Genomic DNA, 19,093 nt, shown 5'->3' with positions numbered 1-19,093 from the left:
GTCTGTACTCCACTCTAGCAGTGGGCAATCGGTATACCGCTCCCCCTGCCCCTCATACTGCCACGGATCCGCCAGTGTGTGCTGTATCCGGCACCAAATGGGGAGCTATCAGGGTTAAAGTAGCTCCCGAATCTTGAAGTCCCTGGACCTCCTTCCCCTCTACGATCACCAGCTGGCGGTGATGTTGCCGGTTATCGGTGGCCCGGACGACATCACCTCATGCAGAATTCCCAGGGGTTCCTCGGCTTGGGTGCTCAACACCTCATGAGCGGCTGGCTCCGTTTGGTAATGGTGAGCAGCCGCCCTTGGGGCCAGGTTCTGTCTGACCTGGTTCCAAGCTTGTCTGCTCCGATTTTGGGTGCACTCACGTGCCATATGTCCCACTGCTTGCAGGTGTGGCATTGTATATTCGCCCCGTCCGTTGTTAGGCTGTAGTCCATGGTGCCTCCTGGTATCAAAATGCTGGTCTGCTAATCTGGCTGCTTCGGTTAAGGTGAGGGGTTTTCGATCTCTCACCCATTCTTGGGCTTCTGGGGCAAGCCGTTAAAGAATTGCTCCAACAGTATCAGTTGTCGCAATTCTTCCATGATGGTAGCTTGGCTGGCCTGTATCCACCCTTGAGATGCTTGATCCAGCTTGTGGGCCCACTCTGCATGTGACTCTCTTTCTGGCTTGCGCAGGCCTCTAAACTTACGCCGGTATGCCTCTGGGGTAATGGCATATCTTTCCAAGATCGCTCTCTTCACTTTAGCGTAATCCTTGCTGTCCTCCCTGGGTAGAGCACGATACGCTTCCGCTGCCCTACCGGCTAGCTTGCCTGCTAGCACCGGCACCCATACGGACTGCTCCAAATCATGTAACTCGCACAGTCTCTCAAAATCCTGTAAATACCCATCGATCTCATCCTTCTCCTCACAAAACATTTTAAATGCATGGTATGGGATTTTGGGTCTTACTGGGTTGTTGAGTGCGTCCAAAATGGATTCTGCTCAGGAGGATGCATTCCTCGGACTGTGTGCCATCACGTACTCCTGCACATCTGCCATTACCACGGATAGCATAATCCCGTGGTACAGGTTGTGGTAAAAAATTCCAGCCTGGTCCTCATTTCCCTCTGGTATAGGGTCTCCTCCATGGCTGCTGGAGGCGTAGCGCTGCGAGCTCTGTCTCCCTCCATCAGCTCGGCAATTAATATAGCCTTGGGTTTGCTGGCTGCCTATCTTTCCCCTGGCTTCTAGCGTTCCTTTAACGTTTGTCTCTTTAGCTTAGAATAAATCCATCTCCATTCACTTCGGTCCCTGGTACTCCTTCCATCTTAGTCAGTATTGTAGTAATCCCCCTCTAGCTGAGGTTACTGGCTTGTGTAGTTGCTCTTCTGGGCGATAAGGTTCATTCCGTCGCTTCCCACCAATTGTAACGGTACCAACAGGATACCAAGGGTTAACACCAGATGAACAATGTCCTGCATAGGGAATCAGCAATTCACAACCCAGCCAGTTTTCAGGTTTAAAACAGAATGACATTTATTAAAAGGCTATGCCTAGTATTTATGCAGGTCTGACCCCAGATGGGGGGGGTTGAAAGAATGTTGTACATTAGATCGAGGGAACACGCCCTTGACATGATACAATAGATTTACCTTGCTTAAGCTGATAACAATTTAAACACAAGACACATTTGGCTTTTCTTATCACCTAAGCATCTGCTCTCTGAGGGTGATTAAACAATGGACTGTTTATCACTAACTTTAATGACAGTGCACAATAGCTGAGGCTAAAGCTGAACACAGTTAACTCCTTCAGTACTGACAGAAGGGTCTGTCACATCTACATAGCACAATATACGGCCTATAGACAACCTTTCTTACATTATAGTCCAGAAGTGGCTAGGTTTGCCACACCTGCTTTAAATGTCCCTAAACTGCTAGAGCTCATGTCAAAGTTTGGTACCTTTACTGGATACAAGATAAATGAGGATAAATCAGAAGTGACTTGGCTCCAAAACCGGGAGGGCACTATCCTTGATAATACAAATCTTAAAATTACAGAAGGTTCCTTTAAATACTTAGGGATTTATTTACATGTTGAGCCTAAGCGTATTTATCCCCTTAACATCCCAAAAGTCATCCTTAGTTCCAGGACCTCATTTGTGGTTGGAGGGGACTCCCCCTTTCCCTTCAGGTAGAATACACTTATTGAAATGATAATTTTGCCAAAAATCCTATATCCCTTACAAATGCTTCCCTTATTACTTCATAATAAAGACATACAGGTTATCTCCTCTACCTTTGTCTCATTTGTGTGGAACCAAAAGAAACATAGGATCAATGCAACCAAACTATCCATGCCGATTGAGGCAGGGGGTCTCAGGTTCCCAAATATCCAATGGTACAACTGGGCGACATTAGCTAAACTAGTGCTTGGATGGTTGACAGGATCTGACTATTTTAGCCGCGCTGTGGAATCTGATAGTGCAGCGCCGCTGAACTTAGCCTATCTTCCACACTCTACCCTATCTGCTCTGCCACACTGTATTTCTCAAAATATATTGTTTAGGGACCCGCTGAGGGCCTGGCATAAGTTGTGCCGTTTTTGGAACATAAACCACAAAGTGACCAGAATACTTACCTCTACAAGGAACACCAGGTCATACCTGGTTATACCACAAGGGCTTTTCAGAGATGGAGGGCGTCTGGTCTGACCTCTATTGCACACATAATTCACCCTACTACTCTCCAGATTCTGTCCTTCCACTCCCTGAGAGAAACTTATGCTGTTCCCTCTGACACCATGTTTGCATATTTCCAGTGTAGGCGCTATGTACGGGCTCTTATCTTCGAGAACCAGCTTACAGCCACAAGCTCCAGCATAGACAGATTATTTCGCCTTAGAAAACAGGGGTCACACTCCATAACTCGTATTTACACTGAAATCACCAATCACTTAGAACAATCCATTTTACAAACAATGCAAAACAAATGGCAGGGAACAAGAGATATCTTGATTAACCCACAGGAGATTGCAGCTAGCTTTCAGAAGGTCAGAATTGCCACCCTCGCGGCCTACTCAAGGGAGGCACATAGTAAATTAATCCATCAAGCGTATGTCCTCCCAGGGCTAAGACTTTGATGGGTCCCCCAGGCACTAGACAAATGTAACAAATGTTCTTTTGCATCCCCTGACCTCATTCATATGATCTGGGATTGTCCTCATTTACGGAGATTATGGGGCAAAGTAAAATTTTGGCTCCAAAAGCTCTTACAAGAAAATGTAACTCTAACCCCCTCCAATATTATCTTTTTACATGAATTGGAAGTTCCGCCACAGAGTCAGAAATTTCTATATTCAGTGATTCTACTCACCAGGAGGTTAATTATGCAATACTGGGTGGATAGTAAAGCTCCTCCCTTTAAAAAACTATTGCAAGTGATACACACCCAGGTCCTCCTGGAGCAGGCTGACGTAAAGGGAGACCTTAATAAGAGAATTAAAGCTTTTGTACATAAGTAGGAACCATATTTATTGCACATCCCTCAGTAAGTGAGACATAGAATACTTTAACTCAACGTTTATGCAGGAGGAGAATTTGTGTGGTAGATGGTGTCCTTCCCCCCCCCCCATAATCTGAACATACACAATCTGCATTGCGCTAACCCATGCGTCCCATGACAAAGGTGCCAGGGGGTCTTGGTTTCGCCCCCCCCCCCTCCACCCTCTCCCCCTGGAGTGGAGGAAATAGGGAATGGTTTAAAATGTTTGTATTTTGTTGGTTTATGATTTATGTTTGTAGCAGAGAGGCAGTAGGATCTGTAATATATTTTGGGTAGGCAGAGACAAGCAAGTAACTACTCTTGGTATTTGTAGCAGAGAGGCAGTAGGATCTGTAATATCTTTTTGGTAAGCAGAGACAAGCAAATAACTACTCTTGGTAATTGTAGCAGAGAGGTAGTAGGATCTGTAATATCTTTTGGGTAAGCAGAGACAAGCAAGTAACTACTCTTGGTAATTGTAATAATAACCCCTTTCCACCAAGAACTAGATGACACATAGCTTGGGAGTCAACAACAACTATATCTTCAACAGAAAAAACAAACAAACACTTTTTAAAAACAGTCTCCCCTACAAGGGGTTTCCCAACTGAAACAGCAGGGAGTTTAAACAGTAACATACAGTTTAACATACATTTTAACCATTAGCCTAAATAGCAATTCCTGCATAGTTCATAAGTGGCGAGGTTTGCCACAATGCTCCCCCAGAACCAAACTGGCATACCCAGTCTGATCCCAACGTATTGGCTTGGGGAGGTCCGGAGGAGTGTTCACAGATAAAGGTTCAAGTTCAGTTTGTCTGGACAACCCGTCGGCGTTGCCGTTTTGCTTCCCAGGTCGGTAATGGATTGTTAAGTCAAACGGCTGCAGCGCCAAACTCCAGCACAACAGCCGGGCATTGTCTCCGGATACCCTGTTCAGCCACACCAACGGGTTGTGATCTGTGAGCAGGGAAAATTGTTGTCCATATAGATATGGCTGAAGTTTCTTGAGGGCCCACACCACGGCCAGGCATTCCTTTTCGATGGCGGCGTAGCTAACTTCTCGGGGTAATAGTTTCCTGCTTAGGTAGGCCACAGGATGCTCGCTGCCATCAGCCCCGACTTGGCTCAGCACGGCTCCCAATCCAAACATAGAAGCGTCTGTATGGACGAGAAAGCGTTTAGTTGGATCCGGGGCAGCAAGGATAGGGGCATTTACGAGAGCGTTTTTCAGTTCTTGGAATGCTTGTTCACACTCTGGGCTCCAGGTAACAATCTTAGGAAGGTTTTTACGGGTGAGGTCGGTGAGGGGTTTTGCTAGGGTACTATAATTAGGTACAAACTTCCTATAATAGCCTGCGGTACCTAGAAAGGCTAGCACTTGGGTCTTGGTATGGGGAGTGGGCACTTAGCTATGGCCTCTACCTTGGCCGGTTCGGGCTTCTGCTGCCCGCTACCTACTCAGTGACCTAGGTACTGGACCTCCGCCATCCCTATATGACATTTGCTAGGCTTAAGGGTTAATCCTGCCTCCCTAATGCGATCTAGGATCGCCCCTATATGGTTCAAATGCTCGTCCCAGGAGCTGCTAAATATAGCTATATCGTCTAAATAGGCGCATGCGTACTCTTGGGACCCATCCAGTAGCCAATCTACCATTCGCTGGAAAGTAGCCAGAGCGTTCTTCATCCCGAATGGCATGACCTTGATTTGGTACAGGCCAAACGGGGTGACGAACGCTGATTTGGGGATGGCATCCTCGGCTAGTGGGATCTGCCAGTACCCCTTACACAGATCTATGGTGGTGAGGTACTGGCCTTGAGCCATTTTATCTAGGAGCTCATCTATCCGGGGCATAGGGTAGGCGTCAGAAACGGTTTTATCATTAAGTTTCCGGTAGTCTACGCAGAAGCGGGTCGTGCCGTCCCGCTTCGGCACTAGAACTACCGGCGAGGCCCAGGGGCTGTCCGAGTGCTCAATCACTCCTAACTGTAGCATCTCGTCAATCTCCTTCCGCATATGTTCTCTCACCGATTCTGGTATGCGGTAAGGAGGTTGACGCATGGGGACGTGACCTGGGGTTTCTACCCTATGGGTGGCCAGTCGAGTATATCCAGGCACGTTGGAGAACGTGTCTCTCTTTCCTGCAGTAGCTCTGCTATTTGAGCTCGTTCCCGAGGACTTAACCGCTCACCCAATTGTACCTCTCCCAGACCTTTGTTCCGGTTCTTCATTCCTAGGAGGTCAGGAAGAGGTAAACTGTCTGCGTCGTCCGCGGCAGGGGCACAAATAGCATTCACCTCCTCTGCGCGTTCATTGTACGGCTTCAACATATTTACATGGAGCATGCGTCTACCGCCTGCTCCAGTACATGGGCCGATCACATATGTGGTGTCACAGATTTGTTCCACTACCTTGTATGGGCCCTGCCAGGAGGCCTGCAGTTTATCATTTTTGACCGGTTTTAAGATTAGCACCTTCTGCCCAGTCTGAAAACTGCGGTCCCTGGCATCCCTATCATACCAACGGCGCTGATGGGTTTGAGCTGCCTGAAGTTTGGAGCGGACGGTCTGAGTCACGGCCTCCAGGTGCTCCCTAAACTCCAGCACGTATGGTACGATAGGAGTACTGTCACTAGTGACTTCCCCCTCCCAATGCTCTCGGATTAAGTCTAGGGGACACCGTACCCTCCTTCCGAATAATAATTCAAAGGGAGAGAAACCCGTGGACTCCTGAGGTACCTCCCGGTAGGTGAAAAGCAAATGGGGTAGAAACCGCTCTCAGTTCTTCTGTGTATCCATGAACGTGCGGAGCATCTGTTTTAGTGTTCCGTTAAACCGTTCACAGAGCCCATTAGACTGAGGGTGATAAGCGGAATTTACAATGGGTTTCACCCCACATGCTCTCCAAAACTGGTGGGTAATCTCGGCCGTAAACTGGGTGCCCCGGTCTGAAATAATGTCCTGGGGAAATCCCATGCGGGAGAAGATTCTGATGAGGGCATCCGCCACGGTCTCGGCATGAATATTAGTCAGAGCCACTGCCTCGGGATATCGGGTGGCATAATCCACGACCGTGAGTATATACCTCTTCCCCGAGGGGCTAGGCTTGGCTAGGGGGCCAATGAGGTCCACTGCCACTCGACTAAAAGGCTCCTCTATTATGGGGAGGGAGTGTAGCTTCGCCTTATATCGGTCTCCTCTCTTCCCTACTCGTTGGCAGGTGTCACACCTCTGGCAATACTGCCTAATATCTTTGGTGATCCCTGGCCAAAAGAAATTCTGAGTTAGGCGGTGCTTCGTCCGACAAACTCCTAGGTGGCCTGACAGCGGAATATCGTGGGCAACCCGTAGCAGTTCTCGTCTATACCTCTGAGGTACTATTAACTGCTGAATGGACAGGGGAATAGATCCAGCCACTATCTTCTCTGCATACCTGTACAGTAACCCCTTGTTCCAACCGTACCTCTCTCCTTCCAACCCCGCCTGATTCTGGTCTACCTTATCCCTATATACTTGCAATGAGGGGTCAGTGGCCACTTCACTACCAAACTCTAGTGGAGGGGCCCAAGAGACATTAGGGGGGTGATTGCTTACCTGAGCCTCAGAGTGATCAGCCAGTGCGTTGGTGCGGGCCTGTTGTCGGGTAACCACGGGCAGTGCTGCTTGTGGAGAGGTTCGGGGTGCAAACGCTGAAGTCAGCTCCCCTAAGTCGTTGCCCAAAATAACGTCTGCGGGCAAATTTTGCATAAGGCCCACTTCTACGTTCCCCGACTCTGCTCCCCAATCCAAGTGTACTTTGGCCGTGGGAATCTTGTAAATGGCTCCCCCGGCCACCCGGACGGATACGGAGTAAAATATGATGGCCACGGCTTCGGCTCCTGTTGTCCAGTATGGCAGGAGGAAGGGTTCGAGCAGAGTGCTGTCAGCTGAAAAGCAGTCGGAACAGGTTATGATCAATCCAGTTGACCTTCGCCAGATTACTGTTCTTCCAAAGGCAGAATGGGAAAGAATTCAGAATAATGTAAACACTTTGGAGAAAGAAGCAAGGGAAATTTATGAAGAAATGAAAGAGAGAGAAGCTCTGCATTTACGGTCCAAAGACATAGTGAAAAACTGGACTAATACTATTGCTGGATAGAGACAGAAAAAACTGATAGCAACAAAGCTACGGGAAGAAAAAGAAGAGGAGGAGAAAAAAAAGATTGATTTAGAAGAAGCCAAGTATCAGGCAGAAAAAAGAAGAGAGGCCATTGAGAAAGCGAGAATCAAACAGTACTATGAGACTGACAAAGTCAAGAAATTTCATGGTGCACTTTTACTTACTGAAGTAATGAAAGAAAGAGAAGCACAGATTGAATTGAAGAATAAAAGGATGCTTCTGGAGAAGAATAGGGATGTGGATTTTGTAAAGAGAGAACTGGAAGAAGGCATGGTGACTGACCAAAAGAGAGCCCTTCAGCAGATCACAGCCAGAAAGAAAAACACAGAGGACATCCTAAAACAGATAGAGGAACACAAACATGCTGCCGAGTTAGAAAAAATAACAGAGATGAAAGAAGGTGAAGAAATAAGGAAACTAACTAGAATGTATGAGTTAGAAATGAACAAGTTAGCACAAATGAAAATAAAACAAAAACGACATATCATGATGGATAATCTTGCGCATGTTGGAGATAAGAATTTTCTTACAGAGCTTGAAAAGCAACATCAGGAAGCTGAAGACGACAAGATTCGAAATTTCATTCTTGCAAAGAAAAAGTTGGCCGGTATCCGAAAAGCAAGAGAAGAAGAAATAAATAGACTTACTGTAGAGCGTAGAGATCAAATCACTGAGCATCTGGCAGCAAAACTAAAAGAGCAACAGGATGATGAAGAGGAGCGTATCCGCAATGCAGTTACTGAATTAGAATCAAAGAACAAAAAAGAAAGCAAAGAAAAAGAAGCTAAATTGAAGGCAGACATAAAGGCAATCACAGAGCACAGACTAGCTATGAGGCAAAAAAAAGGGCAGGAAGAGAAAGAGCAGAGAGCTTTATGCCATAAAAGAAGCAGACAACCTGTTTATTACCCATGAAAAAGAGAAAATGAGAAGAGCAGAAGAAGAGAATAAGATTACGCAAACCATGCAAATTCAGCAAATGGCTGAGAAGTCCACAATGTCTCAACTGGAAAAACAAGCGGAGCTAAAGTATGCCAAACAAAATGAAAAATGTATAGCTAAGGAAGAAGAGATTTCCAAAAGTATGCAGAACAAGTGATTGATTCTGTTACTAAAGCTGGAAGAAATCCATATCCACTTAAAAAAGCTGCAGTGGGGGTTGGGGTGACCCCAATACTGGAGCGTTGCTGTGTTTGTTGAGCTCTCCGAGAGTCTTGGTATTCGTCGGCCAAGGTCGCTGCGGTATGTACCGTGCACGGTTTTCGATCTCTCAGCCAGTTTTGCAATTCCGTGGACACCCCTTGGAAGAATTGCTCCATCAACAGGAGTTGTAAAAGGTCTTCCAACTGGGTGACTTGCGCTGCCTGCAACCAGCCTTTAGCAGCCCTGGTTAGCCGATGCGCCCACTCAGTGTGGGTATCTTTCTCCAGCTTCTTCAGGTCTCGGAACCGCTGTCGGTATGCCTCCGGGGTAATAGCATACCTAGTCAGGATGGACTGTTTTACCTTCTGGTAGTCCCTGCTGTCCTCATCTGGTATGGTGCGGTAGGCTTCAGCGGCCCGCCCGGATAACTTGCTAGCCAGTAGGGGAACTTGGTCAGCGGTACTAATATTATGCAGTTGGCATAATCGCTCAAAGTCCTGTAGGTACCCATCGATATCCTCCGTGTCGGTATGATCCTTGAATGCGTGGTAGGGAATCTTAGCTTTCCCTGTACCAGCACTGGAGTGTACTGGTAGCCCCTCTCCGGGTCTCGGGGTGGTTTGTCGGGTCACCATCAAGTACTCCTGTACGTCTGCTGATGTCCGTGTCAGGAGCTCCTCCGAATGGGGTAGCAGAAAAAAAAAGCCAACCGGGTCCGCATCTCTTTTTGGAATTCAGTTTCGTTGTTCGCCATGGGTACGGCCGTACCTGCTACCCGGTCTCCCTCCATGAGCTCTGCAATCAGCCTTGCTTTGGGTTTATTACTGGCAATAATTCCTCTCACCTCCAGTAATTCCTTCAATGCAGTTCTCTTTAGTCTGGTATAATCTGTCCCCATTCACCGTCTGTTCATATACATCACATGTCCTACGACTTGCTGTGCGGTTTGAATCCCGTCGCTTGCCACCAATTGTAGCAGAGAGGCAGTAGGATCTGAAATTTTTTTTTGGTAAGCAGAGACAAGCAAATAACTACTCTTGGTAATTGTAGCAGAGAGGTAGTAGGATCTAGACATGTGCACGGCTAAAAAATTCGGTTCGTTTTCGGTTCGGATCGATTCGGACTTTTCAAATTTCGTTTCGGATCGAATCGGATTCGGCAAAATTTGAATAAATTCGTTTCGGATTTATTCAGATCCGAATAAATTCGTTTCGGATTTATTCTGATTCGGCTGAATTCGGTTCTATTCCGTTCCGAAATTCGGTATGTTTTTAGTACACTAACACCCATTTAGTACACTGTCACTAACACCCATAAACTACCTATGAATCACTAAACCGAGGCCCCCCCACATCGCAAACCCTATAATAACATTATTTAACCCCTAATCTGCCGATCGGATATCGCCGCAACCTACATTATAGCTATTAACCCCTAATCTGGTGTCCCTAACACCGCCGACCCCTACATTATAGTTATTAACCCCTAATCTGCCCCCCCCAACGTCGCCGCAATCTAACTACAAGTATTAACCCCTAATCTGCCGACCCGATATCGCCGCCGCCTACATTATAGCTATTAACAACTAATCTGGTGTCCCTAACACCGCCGACCCCTACATTATAGTTATTAACCCCTAATCTGCCTCCCCCAACGTCGCCGCAATCTAACTACAAGTATTAACCCCTAATCTGCCGACCCGATATCGCCGCCTACATTATAGCTATTAACCCCTAATCTGGTGTCCCCTAACACCGCCGACCCCTACATTATAGTTATTAACCCCTAATCTGCCCCCCCCAACGTCGCCGCAATCTAACTACAAGTATTAACCCCTAATCTGCCGACCCGATATCGCTGCCGCCTACATTATAGCTATTAACCCCTAATCTGGTGTCCCTAACACCGCTGACCCCTACATTATAGTTATTAACCCCTAATCTGCCCCCCCAACGTCGCCGCAATCTAACTACAAGTATTAACCCCTAATCTGCCGACCCGATATCGCCGCCTACATTATAACTATTAACCCCTAATCTGCTGTTCCTAACACCGCCGACCCCTACATTATAGTTATTAACCCCTAATCTGCCCCCCCCCCCAACGTCCCCGCAATCTAACTACAAGTATTAACCCCTAATCTGCCGACCGCAAATCGCCGCCACTATAATAAATGTATTAACCCCTAAACCGCCGCACTCCCGCCTCGCAAACACTATAATACATTTTATTAACCCCTAATCTGCCCTCCCTAACATCGCCGCCACCTACCTACAATGATTAACCCCTAATCTCCCGCCCCCAACGTCGCCGCTACTATAATAAGGTTATTAACCCCTAAACCTAAGTCTAACCCTAACACTAACACCCCTAACTTAAATATAATTTAAATAAAACGAAATAAGTTTACTATAGTTAAATAAATTAATCCTATTTAAAACTAAAGACTTACCTGTAAAATAAACCCTAAGATAGCTGCAATATAACTAATAGTTACATTGTAGCTATTTTAGCATTTATATTTATTTTACAGGCAACTTTGTATTTATTTTAACTAGGTTCAATAGCTATTAAATAGATATTTACTGTTTAATAGCTACCTAGTTAAAATAATTACAAATTTACCTGTAAAATAAATCCTAACCTAAGTTACAATAAAACCTAACACTACACTATCATTAAATTAACTAAATAAATGAATCATATTTAAAACAAAATACTTACCTGTAAAATAAACCCTAATATAGCTGCAATATAACTAATAGTTACTGTTACGGTTGCCTCCAGGCTGGCTGGAAGTTGGACCGTAGAAAAGGATGCTCCTAGCGCTCACCAAAGGAGCAGCAGCACCGTAGACTCTATAACTGCTGCGTAGCCACCATAAAAATACAGACTCTATGAACCACCGCTGCTGGGCTGGTATCTCGCCGTCTGCTCTGCGCCCTGGACCTATGACCAGGCTCCAGTAGGTGAACCTCTTCCTTCTGTAGCAATCCCTGTAGCTAAGGGAGTATGAAGAGCATAGCAATCCCTGTAGTGATTATAAGCTGTATCCTACAAACATGAGTCAAAGCTTCAAGTTAGAGGGTCAACATAGGTCTGATGTGCTGGAGCACACAGCCTGCTTTTTATTGAGGTTACATGCAAACAGGACACTCTCAGGGGGAGGCATAAAATCCCCCATCACACATTTGATATTAGAGAGACACTCCCTTTGACAGGCCACAACATTACTTCAGCAGATAACATTTTACACACAATAAAACAATGCAGTCCACCTTATCACTACTAGAAGTCTGATTAGACAATGGGAATGTTTTATCACTAAACTTAATTAGAGCTGATCCCAGCAAACTTGTATTTAGAATGCTTCTTGAAGCTGAACAAAGTTATCTCTGTAGTTCTGACCGAAGGGTCTGTCACATAGCACTTAATGGCACACAATGAAACTGAACCAAGTGGGAGAAAGCCAGGGACAAGTCATTTCACAGGTCTGGGGACATAGTCTTAAAGGGGCATTGTTCACCAAAGTCACAATATGTCCCCAGACGGTTCTTAAAGGGCCACACACACACAACAAAAGTCAAAATGTCCTCAGGGGCACACTCTTCCAGGGGCCATAGTCATGTGGAAGGAGGCTGGCAAATAGGCTTCTCCAAAATCCAGGGAAGCAGGGCAATTTTCCATTTAAAGGGCCAGTTACAAATAGCAGTTTGTAACAGTTACATTGTAGCTATTTTAGCATTTATATTTATTTTACAGGCAACTTTGTATTTATTTTAACTAGGTACAAAAGCTATTAAATAGTTATTGACTAATTAATAGCTACCTAGTTAAAATAATTACAAAATTACCTGTAAAATAAATCCTAACCTAAGTTACAATTAAACCTAACACTACACTGTCATTAAATAAATTAACTACAAGTACCTACAATTATCTACAATTAAATAAACTAAAGTACAAAAACCCCCCACTAAATTACAAAAACAAACAAACACTAAATTACAAAAAATAAAAAAATATTACAAGAATTTTAAACTAATTACACCTAATCTAAGCCCCCTAATAAAATAACAAAGCCCCCCAAAATAAAAAAAATGCCCTACCCTATACTAAATTACAAAAGTTAACAGCTCTATTACCTTACCAGCCCTGAACAGGGCCCTTTGCGGGGCATGCCCCAAAGAAAACAGCTCTTTTGCCTGTAAAAAAAAAACACAATCTCCCCCCCCCACACATTACAACCCACCACCCACATACCCCTACTCTAACCCAAACCCCCCTTAAATAAACCTAACACTACCCCCCTGAAGATCTCCCTACCTTGAGTCGTGTTCACCCAGCCGGGCCGAAGTCTTCATCCGATGGGGCAGAAGAGGACATCCAGACCGGCAGAAGTCTTCATCCAAGCGGGGCAAGAAGAGGTCTTCCATCCATCATACAAGTACCAAAATACAAACAAACACTAAATTACCAAAAATAATAAAATATTACAATAATTTTAAACTAATTACACCTAATCTAAGCCCCCTACTAGCTATTAATATAGCTTCAATATAACTAATAGTTACATTGTAGCTATTTTAGGATTTATATTTATTTTACAGGCAACTTTGTATTTATTTTAACTAGGTACAATAGTTATTAAATAGTTAATAACTATTTAATAACTACCTAGCTAAAATAAACACAAATTTACCTGTAAAATAAATCATCACCTAAGTTACAATTACACCTAACACTACACTATCATTAAATTAACTAAATAAATGAATCCTATATAAAACTAAAGACTTACCTGTAAAATAAACCCTAATATAGCTGCAATATAACTAATAGTTACATTGTAGCTATTTTAGCATTTATATTTATTGTACAGGCAACTTTGTATTTATTTTAACTAGGTTCAATAGCTATTAAATAGATATTGACTATTTAATAGCTACCTAGTTAAAATAATTACAAAATTACCTGTAAAATAAATCCTAACCTAAGTTACAATTAAACCTAACACTACACTATCATTAAATAAATTAACTACAAGTACCTACAATTAAATACAATTAAAAAAACTAAACTAAAGTACAAAAACCCCCCCACTAAATTACAAAAAATAAAAAAATATTACAAGAATTTTAAACTAATTACACCTAATCTAAGCCCCCTAATAAAATAACAAAGCCCCCCAAAATAAAAAAAAATGCCCTACCCTATACTAAATTACAAAAGTAATCAGCTCTATTACCTTACCAGCCCTGAACAGGGCCTTTTGCGGGGCATGCCCCAAAGAAAACAGCTCTTTTGCCTGTTAAAAAAAAACACAATACCCCCCCCCCCCACATTACAACCCACCACCCACATACCCCTACTCTAACCCAAACCCCCCTTAAATAAACCTAACACTACCCCCCTGAAGATCTCCCTACCTTGAGTCGTGTTCACCCAGCCGGGCCGAAGTCTTCATCCGATGGGGCAGAAGAGGACATCCAGACCAGCAGAAGTCTTCATCCAAGCGGGGCAAGAAGAGGTCTTCCATCCATCATACAAGTACAAAAAAATAAACAAACACTAAATTAGCAAGAATAATAAAATATTACAATAATTTTAAACTAATTACACCTAATCTAAGCCCCCTACTAGCTATTAATATAGCTACAATATAACTAATGGTTACATTGTAGCTATTTTAGGATTTATATTTATTTTACAGGCAACTTTGTATTTATTTTAACTAGGTACAATAGCTATTAAATAGTTAATAACTATTTAATAACTACCTAGCTAAAATAAATACAAATTTACCTGTAAAATAAACCCTAACCTAAGTTACAATTACACCTAACACTACACTGTCATTAAATTAACTAAATAAATTAATCCTATATAAAACTAAATACTTACCTGTAAAATAAACTCTAATATAGCTACAATATAACTAATAGTTACATTGTAGCTATTTTAGCATTTATATTTATTTTACAGGCAACTTTGTATTTATTTTAACTAGGTACAATAGCTATTAAATAGATATTTACTGTTTAATAGCTACCTAGTTAAAATAATTACAAAATTACCTGTAAAATAAATCCTAACCTAAGTTACTATTAAACCTAACACTACACTATCATTAAATAAATTAACTACAAGTACATACAATTAAATACAATTAAATAAACTAAACTAAAGTACAAAAAAAACAAACACTAAATTACAAAAAATAAAAAAAATTACAAGAATTTTAAACTAATTACACCTAATCTAAGCCCCCTAATAAAATAACAAAGCCCCCCAAAATAAAAAAATGCCCTACCCTATACTAAATTACAAAAGTAATCAGCTCTATTACCTTACCAGCCCTGAACAGGGCCTTTTGCGGGGCATGCCCCAAAGAAAACAGCTCTTTTGCCTGTAAAAAAAAACACAATACCCCCCCCCCACATTACAACCCACCACCCACATACCCCTACTCTAACCCAAACCCCCCTTAAATAAACCTAACACTACCCCCCTGAAGATCTCTCTACCGTGTCTTCACCCAGCGGGCCGAAGTCTTCATCCGATGGGGCAGAAGAGGACATCCAGACCGGCAGAAGTCTTCATCCAAGCGGGGCAAGAAGAGGTCTTCCATCCATCAGAAGTCTTGATCCAGGCGGCATCTTCTCTGTTCATCCATCGGGAGCGGAGCGGCAGCATCCTGAAGACATCCCACGCAGAGCATCCTCTTCTTTCTTGATCCGACGACTAGGTGACTGTACCTTTAAGTGACGTCATCCAAGATGGCGTCCCTTGAATTCCGATTGGCTGATAGGATTCTATCAGCCAATCGGAATTAAGGTAGGAAAAATCTGATTGGCTGATTCAATCAGCCAATCAGATTCAAGTTCAATCCGATTGGCTGATGGAATCAGCCAATCAGATTGAGCTCGCATTCTATTGGCTGATCGGAACAGCCAATAGAATGCGAGGTCAATCTGATTGGCTGATTGAATCAGCCAATCAGATTTTTCCTACCTTAATTCCGATTGGCTGATAGAATCCTATCAGCCAATCGGAATTCAAGGGACGCCATCTTGGATGACGTCACTTAAAGGTACAGTCACCTAGTCGTCGGATCAAGAAAGAAGAGGATGCTCTGCGTGGGATGTCTTCAGGATGCTGCCGCTCCGCTCCCGATGGATGAACAGAGAAGATGCCGTCTGGATCAAGACTTCTGATGGATGGAAGACTTCTTCTTGCCCCGCTTGGATGAAGACTTCTGCCGGTCTGGATGTCCTCTTCTGCCCGATCGGATGAAGACTTTGGCCTGCTGGGTGAAGACACGGTAGAGAGATCTTCAGGGGGGTAGTGTTAGGTTTATTTAAGGGGGTTTGGGTTAGAGTAGGGGTATGTGGGTGGTGGGTTGTAATGTGGGGGGTGGTATTGTGTTTTTTTTTACGGGCAAAAGAGCTGTTTTCTTTGGGGCATGCCCCGCAAAAGGCCCTGTTCAGGGCTGGTAAGGTAATAGAGCTGATTACTTTTGTAATTTAGTATAGGGTAGGGCATTTTTTTATTTTGGGGGGCTTTGTTATTTTATTAGGGGGCTTAGATTAGGTGTAATTAGTTTAAAATTCTTGTAATTTTTTTTATTTTTTGTAATTTAGTGTTTTGTTTTTTTTGTACTTTAGTTTAGTTTATTTCATTGTATTTAATTGTAGGTACTTGTAGTTAATTTATTTAATGATAGTGTAGTGTTAGGTTTAATAGTAACTTAGGTTAGGATTTATTTTACAGGTAATTTTGTAATTATTTTAACTAGGTAGCTATTAAACAGTAAATATCTATTTAATAGCTATTGTACCTAGTTAAAATAAATACAAAGTTGCCTGTAAAATAAATATAAATGCTAAAATAGCTACAATGTAACTATTAGTTATATTGTAGCTATATTAGGGTTTATTTTACAGGTAAGTATTTAGTTTTATATAGGATTAATTTATTTAGTTAATTTAATGACAGTGTAGTGTTAGGTGTAATTGTAACTTAGGTTAGGGTTTATTTTACAGGTAAATTTGTATTTATTTTAGCTAGGTAGTTATTAAATAGTTATTAACTATTTAATAGCTATTGTACCTAGATAAAATAAATACAAAGTTGCCTGTAAAATAAATATAAATCCTAAAATAGCTACAATGTAACTATTAGTTATATTGTAGCTATATTAATAGCTAGTAGGGGGCTTAGATTAGGTGTAATTAGTTTAAAATTATTGTAATATTTTATTATTTTTGCTAATTTAGTGTTTGTTTGTTTTTTTGTACTTTTCTGATGGATGGAAGACCTCTTCTTGCCCCGCTTGGATGAAGACTTCTGCCGGTCTGGATGTCCTCTTCTGCCCCATCGGATGAAGACTTCGGCCCGGCTGGGTGAACACGACTCAAGGTAGGGAGATCTTCAGGGGGGTAGTGTTAGGTTTATTTAAGGGGGGTTTGGGTTAGAGTAGGGGTATGTGGGTGGTGGGTTGTAATGTGGGGGGGGGGTTGTGTTTTTTTTTTTACAGGCAAAAGAGCTGTTTTCTTTGGGGCATGCCCTGCAAAGGGCCCTGTTCAGGGCTGGTAAGGTAATAGAGCTGATTACTTTTGTAATTTAGTATAGGGTAGGGCATTTTTTTATTTTGGGGGGCTTTGTTATTTTATTAGGGGGCTTAGATTAGGTGTAATTAGTTTAAAATTCTTGTAATATTTTTTTATTTTTTGTAATTTAGTGGGGGGGGGTTTGTACTTTAGTTTAGTTTTTTTAATTGTATTTAATTGTAGGTACTTGTAGTTAATTTATTTAATGATAGTGTAGTGTTAGGTTTAATTGTAACTTAGGTTAGGATTTATTTTACAGGTAATTTTGTAATTATTTTAACTAGGTAGCTATTAAATAGTCAATATCTATTTAATAGCTATTGAACCTAGTTAAAATGAATACAAAGTTGCCTGTAAAATAAATATAAATGCTAAAATAGCTACAATGTAACTATTAGTTATATTGCAGCTATATTAGGGTTTATTTTACAGGTAAGTATTTAGTTTTAAATAGGATTCATTTATTTAGTTAATTTAATGATAGTGTAGTGTTAGGTGTAATTGTAACTTAGGTTATGATTTATTTTACAGGTAAATTTGTATTTATTTTAGCTAGGTAGTTATTAAATAGTTATTAACTATTTAATAACTATTGTACCTAGTTAAAATAAATACAAAGTTGCCTGTAAAATACATATAAATCCTAAAATAGCTACAATGTAACTATTAGTTATATTGAAGCTATATTAATAGCTAGTAGGGGGCTTAGATTAGGTGTAATTAGTTTAAAATTATTGTAATATTTTATTATTTTTGGTAATTTAGTGTTTGTTTGTATTTTGGTACTTGTATGATGGATGGAAGACCTCTTCTTGCCCCGCTTGGATGAAGACTTCTGCCGGTCTGGATGTCCTCTTCTGCCCCATCGGATGAAGACTTCGGCCCGGCTGGGTGAACACGACTCAAGGTAGGGAGATCTTCAGGGGGGTAGTGTTAGGTTTATTTAAGGGGGGTTTGGGTTAGAGTAGGGGTATGTGGGTGGTGGGTTGTAATGTGGGGGGGGGGATTGTGTTTTTTTTTTACAGGCAAAAGAGCTGTTTTCTTTGGGGCATGCCCCGCAAAGGGCCCTGTTCAGGGCTGGTAAGGTAATAGAGCTGTTAACTTTTGAAATTTAGTATAGGTTAGGGCATTTTTTTTATTTTGGGGGGCTTTGTTATTTTATTAGGGGGCTTAGATTAGGTGTAATTAGTTTAAAATTCTTGTAATATTTTTTTATTTTTTGTAATTTAGTGGTTTTTTATTTTTTGTAATTTAGTGGGGGGGTTTTGTACTTTAGTTTATTTAATTGTAGATAATTGTAGGTACTTGTAGTTAATTTATTTAATGATAGTGTAGTGTTAGGTTTTATTGTAACTTAGGTTAGGATTTATTTTACAGGTAATTTTGTAATTATTTTAACTAGGTAGCTATTAAACAGTAAATATCTATTTAATAGCTATTGTACCTAGTTAAAATAAATACAAAGTTACCTGTAAAATAAATATAAATGCTAAAATAGCTACAATTTAACTATTAGTTATATTGCAGCTATATTAGGGTTTATTTTACAGGTAAGTATTTTGTTTTAAATATGATTCATTTATTTAGTTAATTTAATGATAGTGTAGTGTTAGGTGTAATTGTAACTTAGGTTAGGATTTATTTTACAG

The 19,093-nt window shown here is 41.9% G+C and overlaps 2 protein-coding genes across 2 annotated transcripts in view; both read left to right on the top strand.

The window, feature by feature from the left end:
* Positions 1–19,093, top strand: part of CARD11 (caspase recruitment domain family member 11) — a 1,057,928-nt gene that overhangs the window by 861,944 nt on the left and 176,891 nt on the right. The gene's annotated exons all lie outside the window — the stretch shown is intronic.
* On the top strand, positions 7,435–8,746 carry LOC128643988 (cilia- and flagella- associated protein 210-like). The gene has a single exon (XM_053696756.1). It carries the CDS (start codon positions 7,861–7,863, stop codon positions 8,602–8,604), a length of 744 nt encoding a protein of 247 aa, XP_053552731.1. The 5' UTR covers positions 7,435–7,860; the 3' UTR covers positions 8,605–8,746.

The sequence above is a fragment of the Bombina bombina genome, unplaced genomic scaffold (genome assembly GCF_027579735.1).
Source record: "Bombina bombina isolate aBomBom1 unplaced genomic scaffold, aBomBom1.pri scaffold_78_1, whole genome shotgun sequence".
In the NCBI taxonomy this organism is placed as follows: Eukaryota; Metazoa; Chordata; class Amphibia; order Anura; family Bombinatoridae; genus Bombina; species Bombina bombina.
The sequence above is the reverse complement of the archived record's forward strand: the minus strand, read 5'-3'. Positions and strand labels throughout refer to the sequence as shown.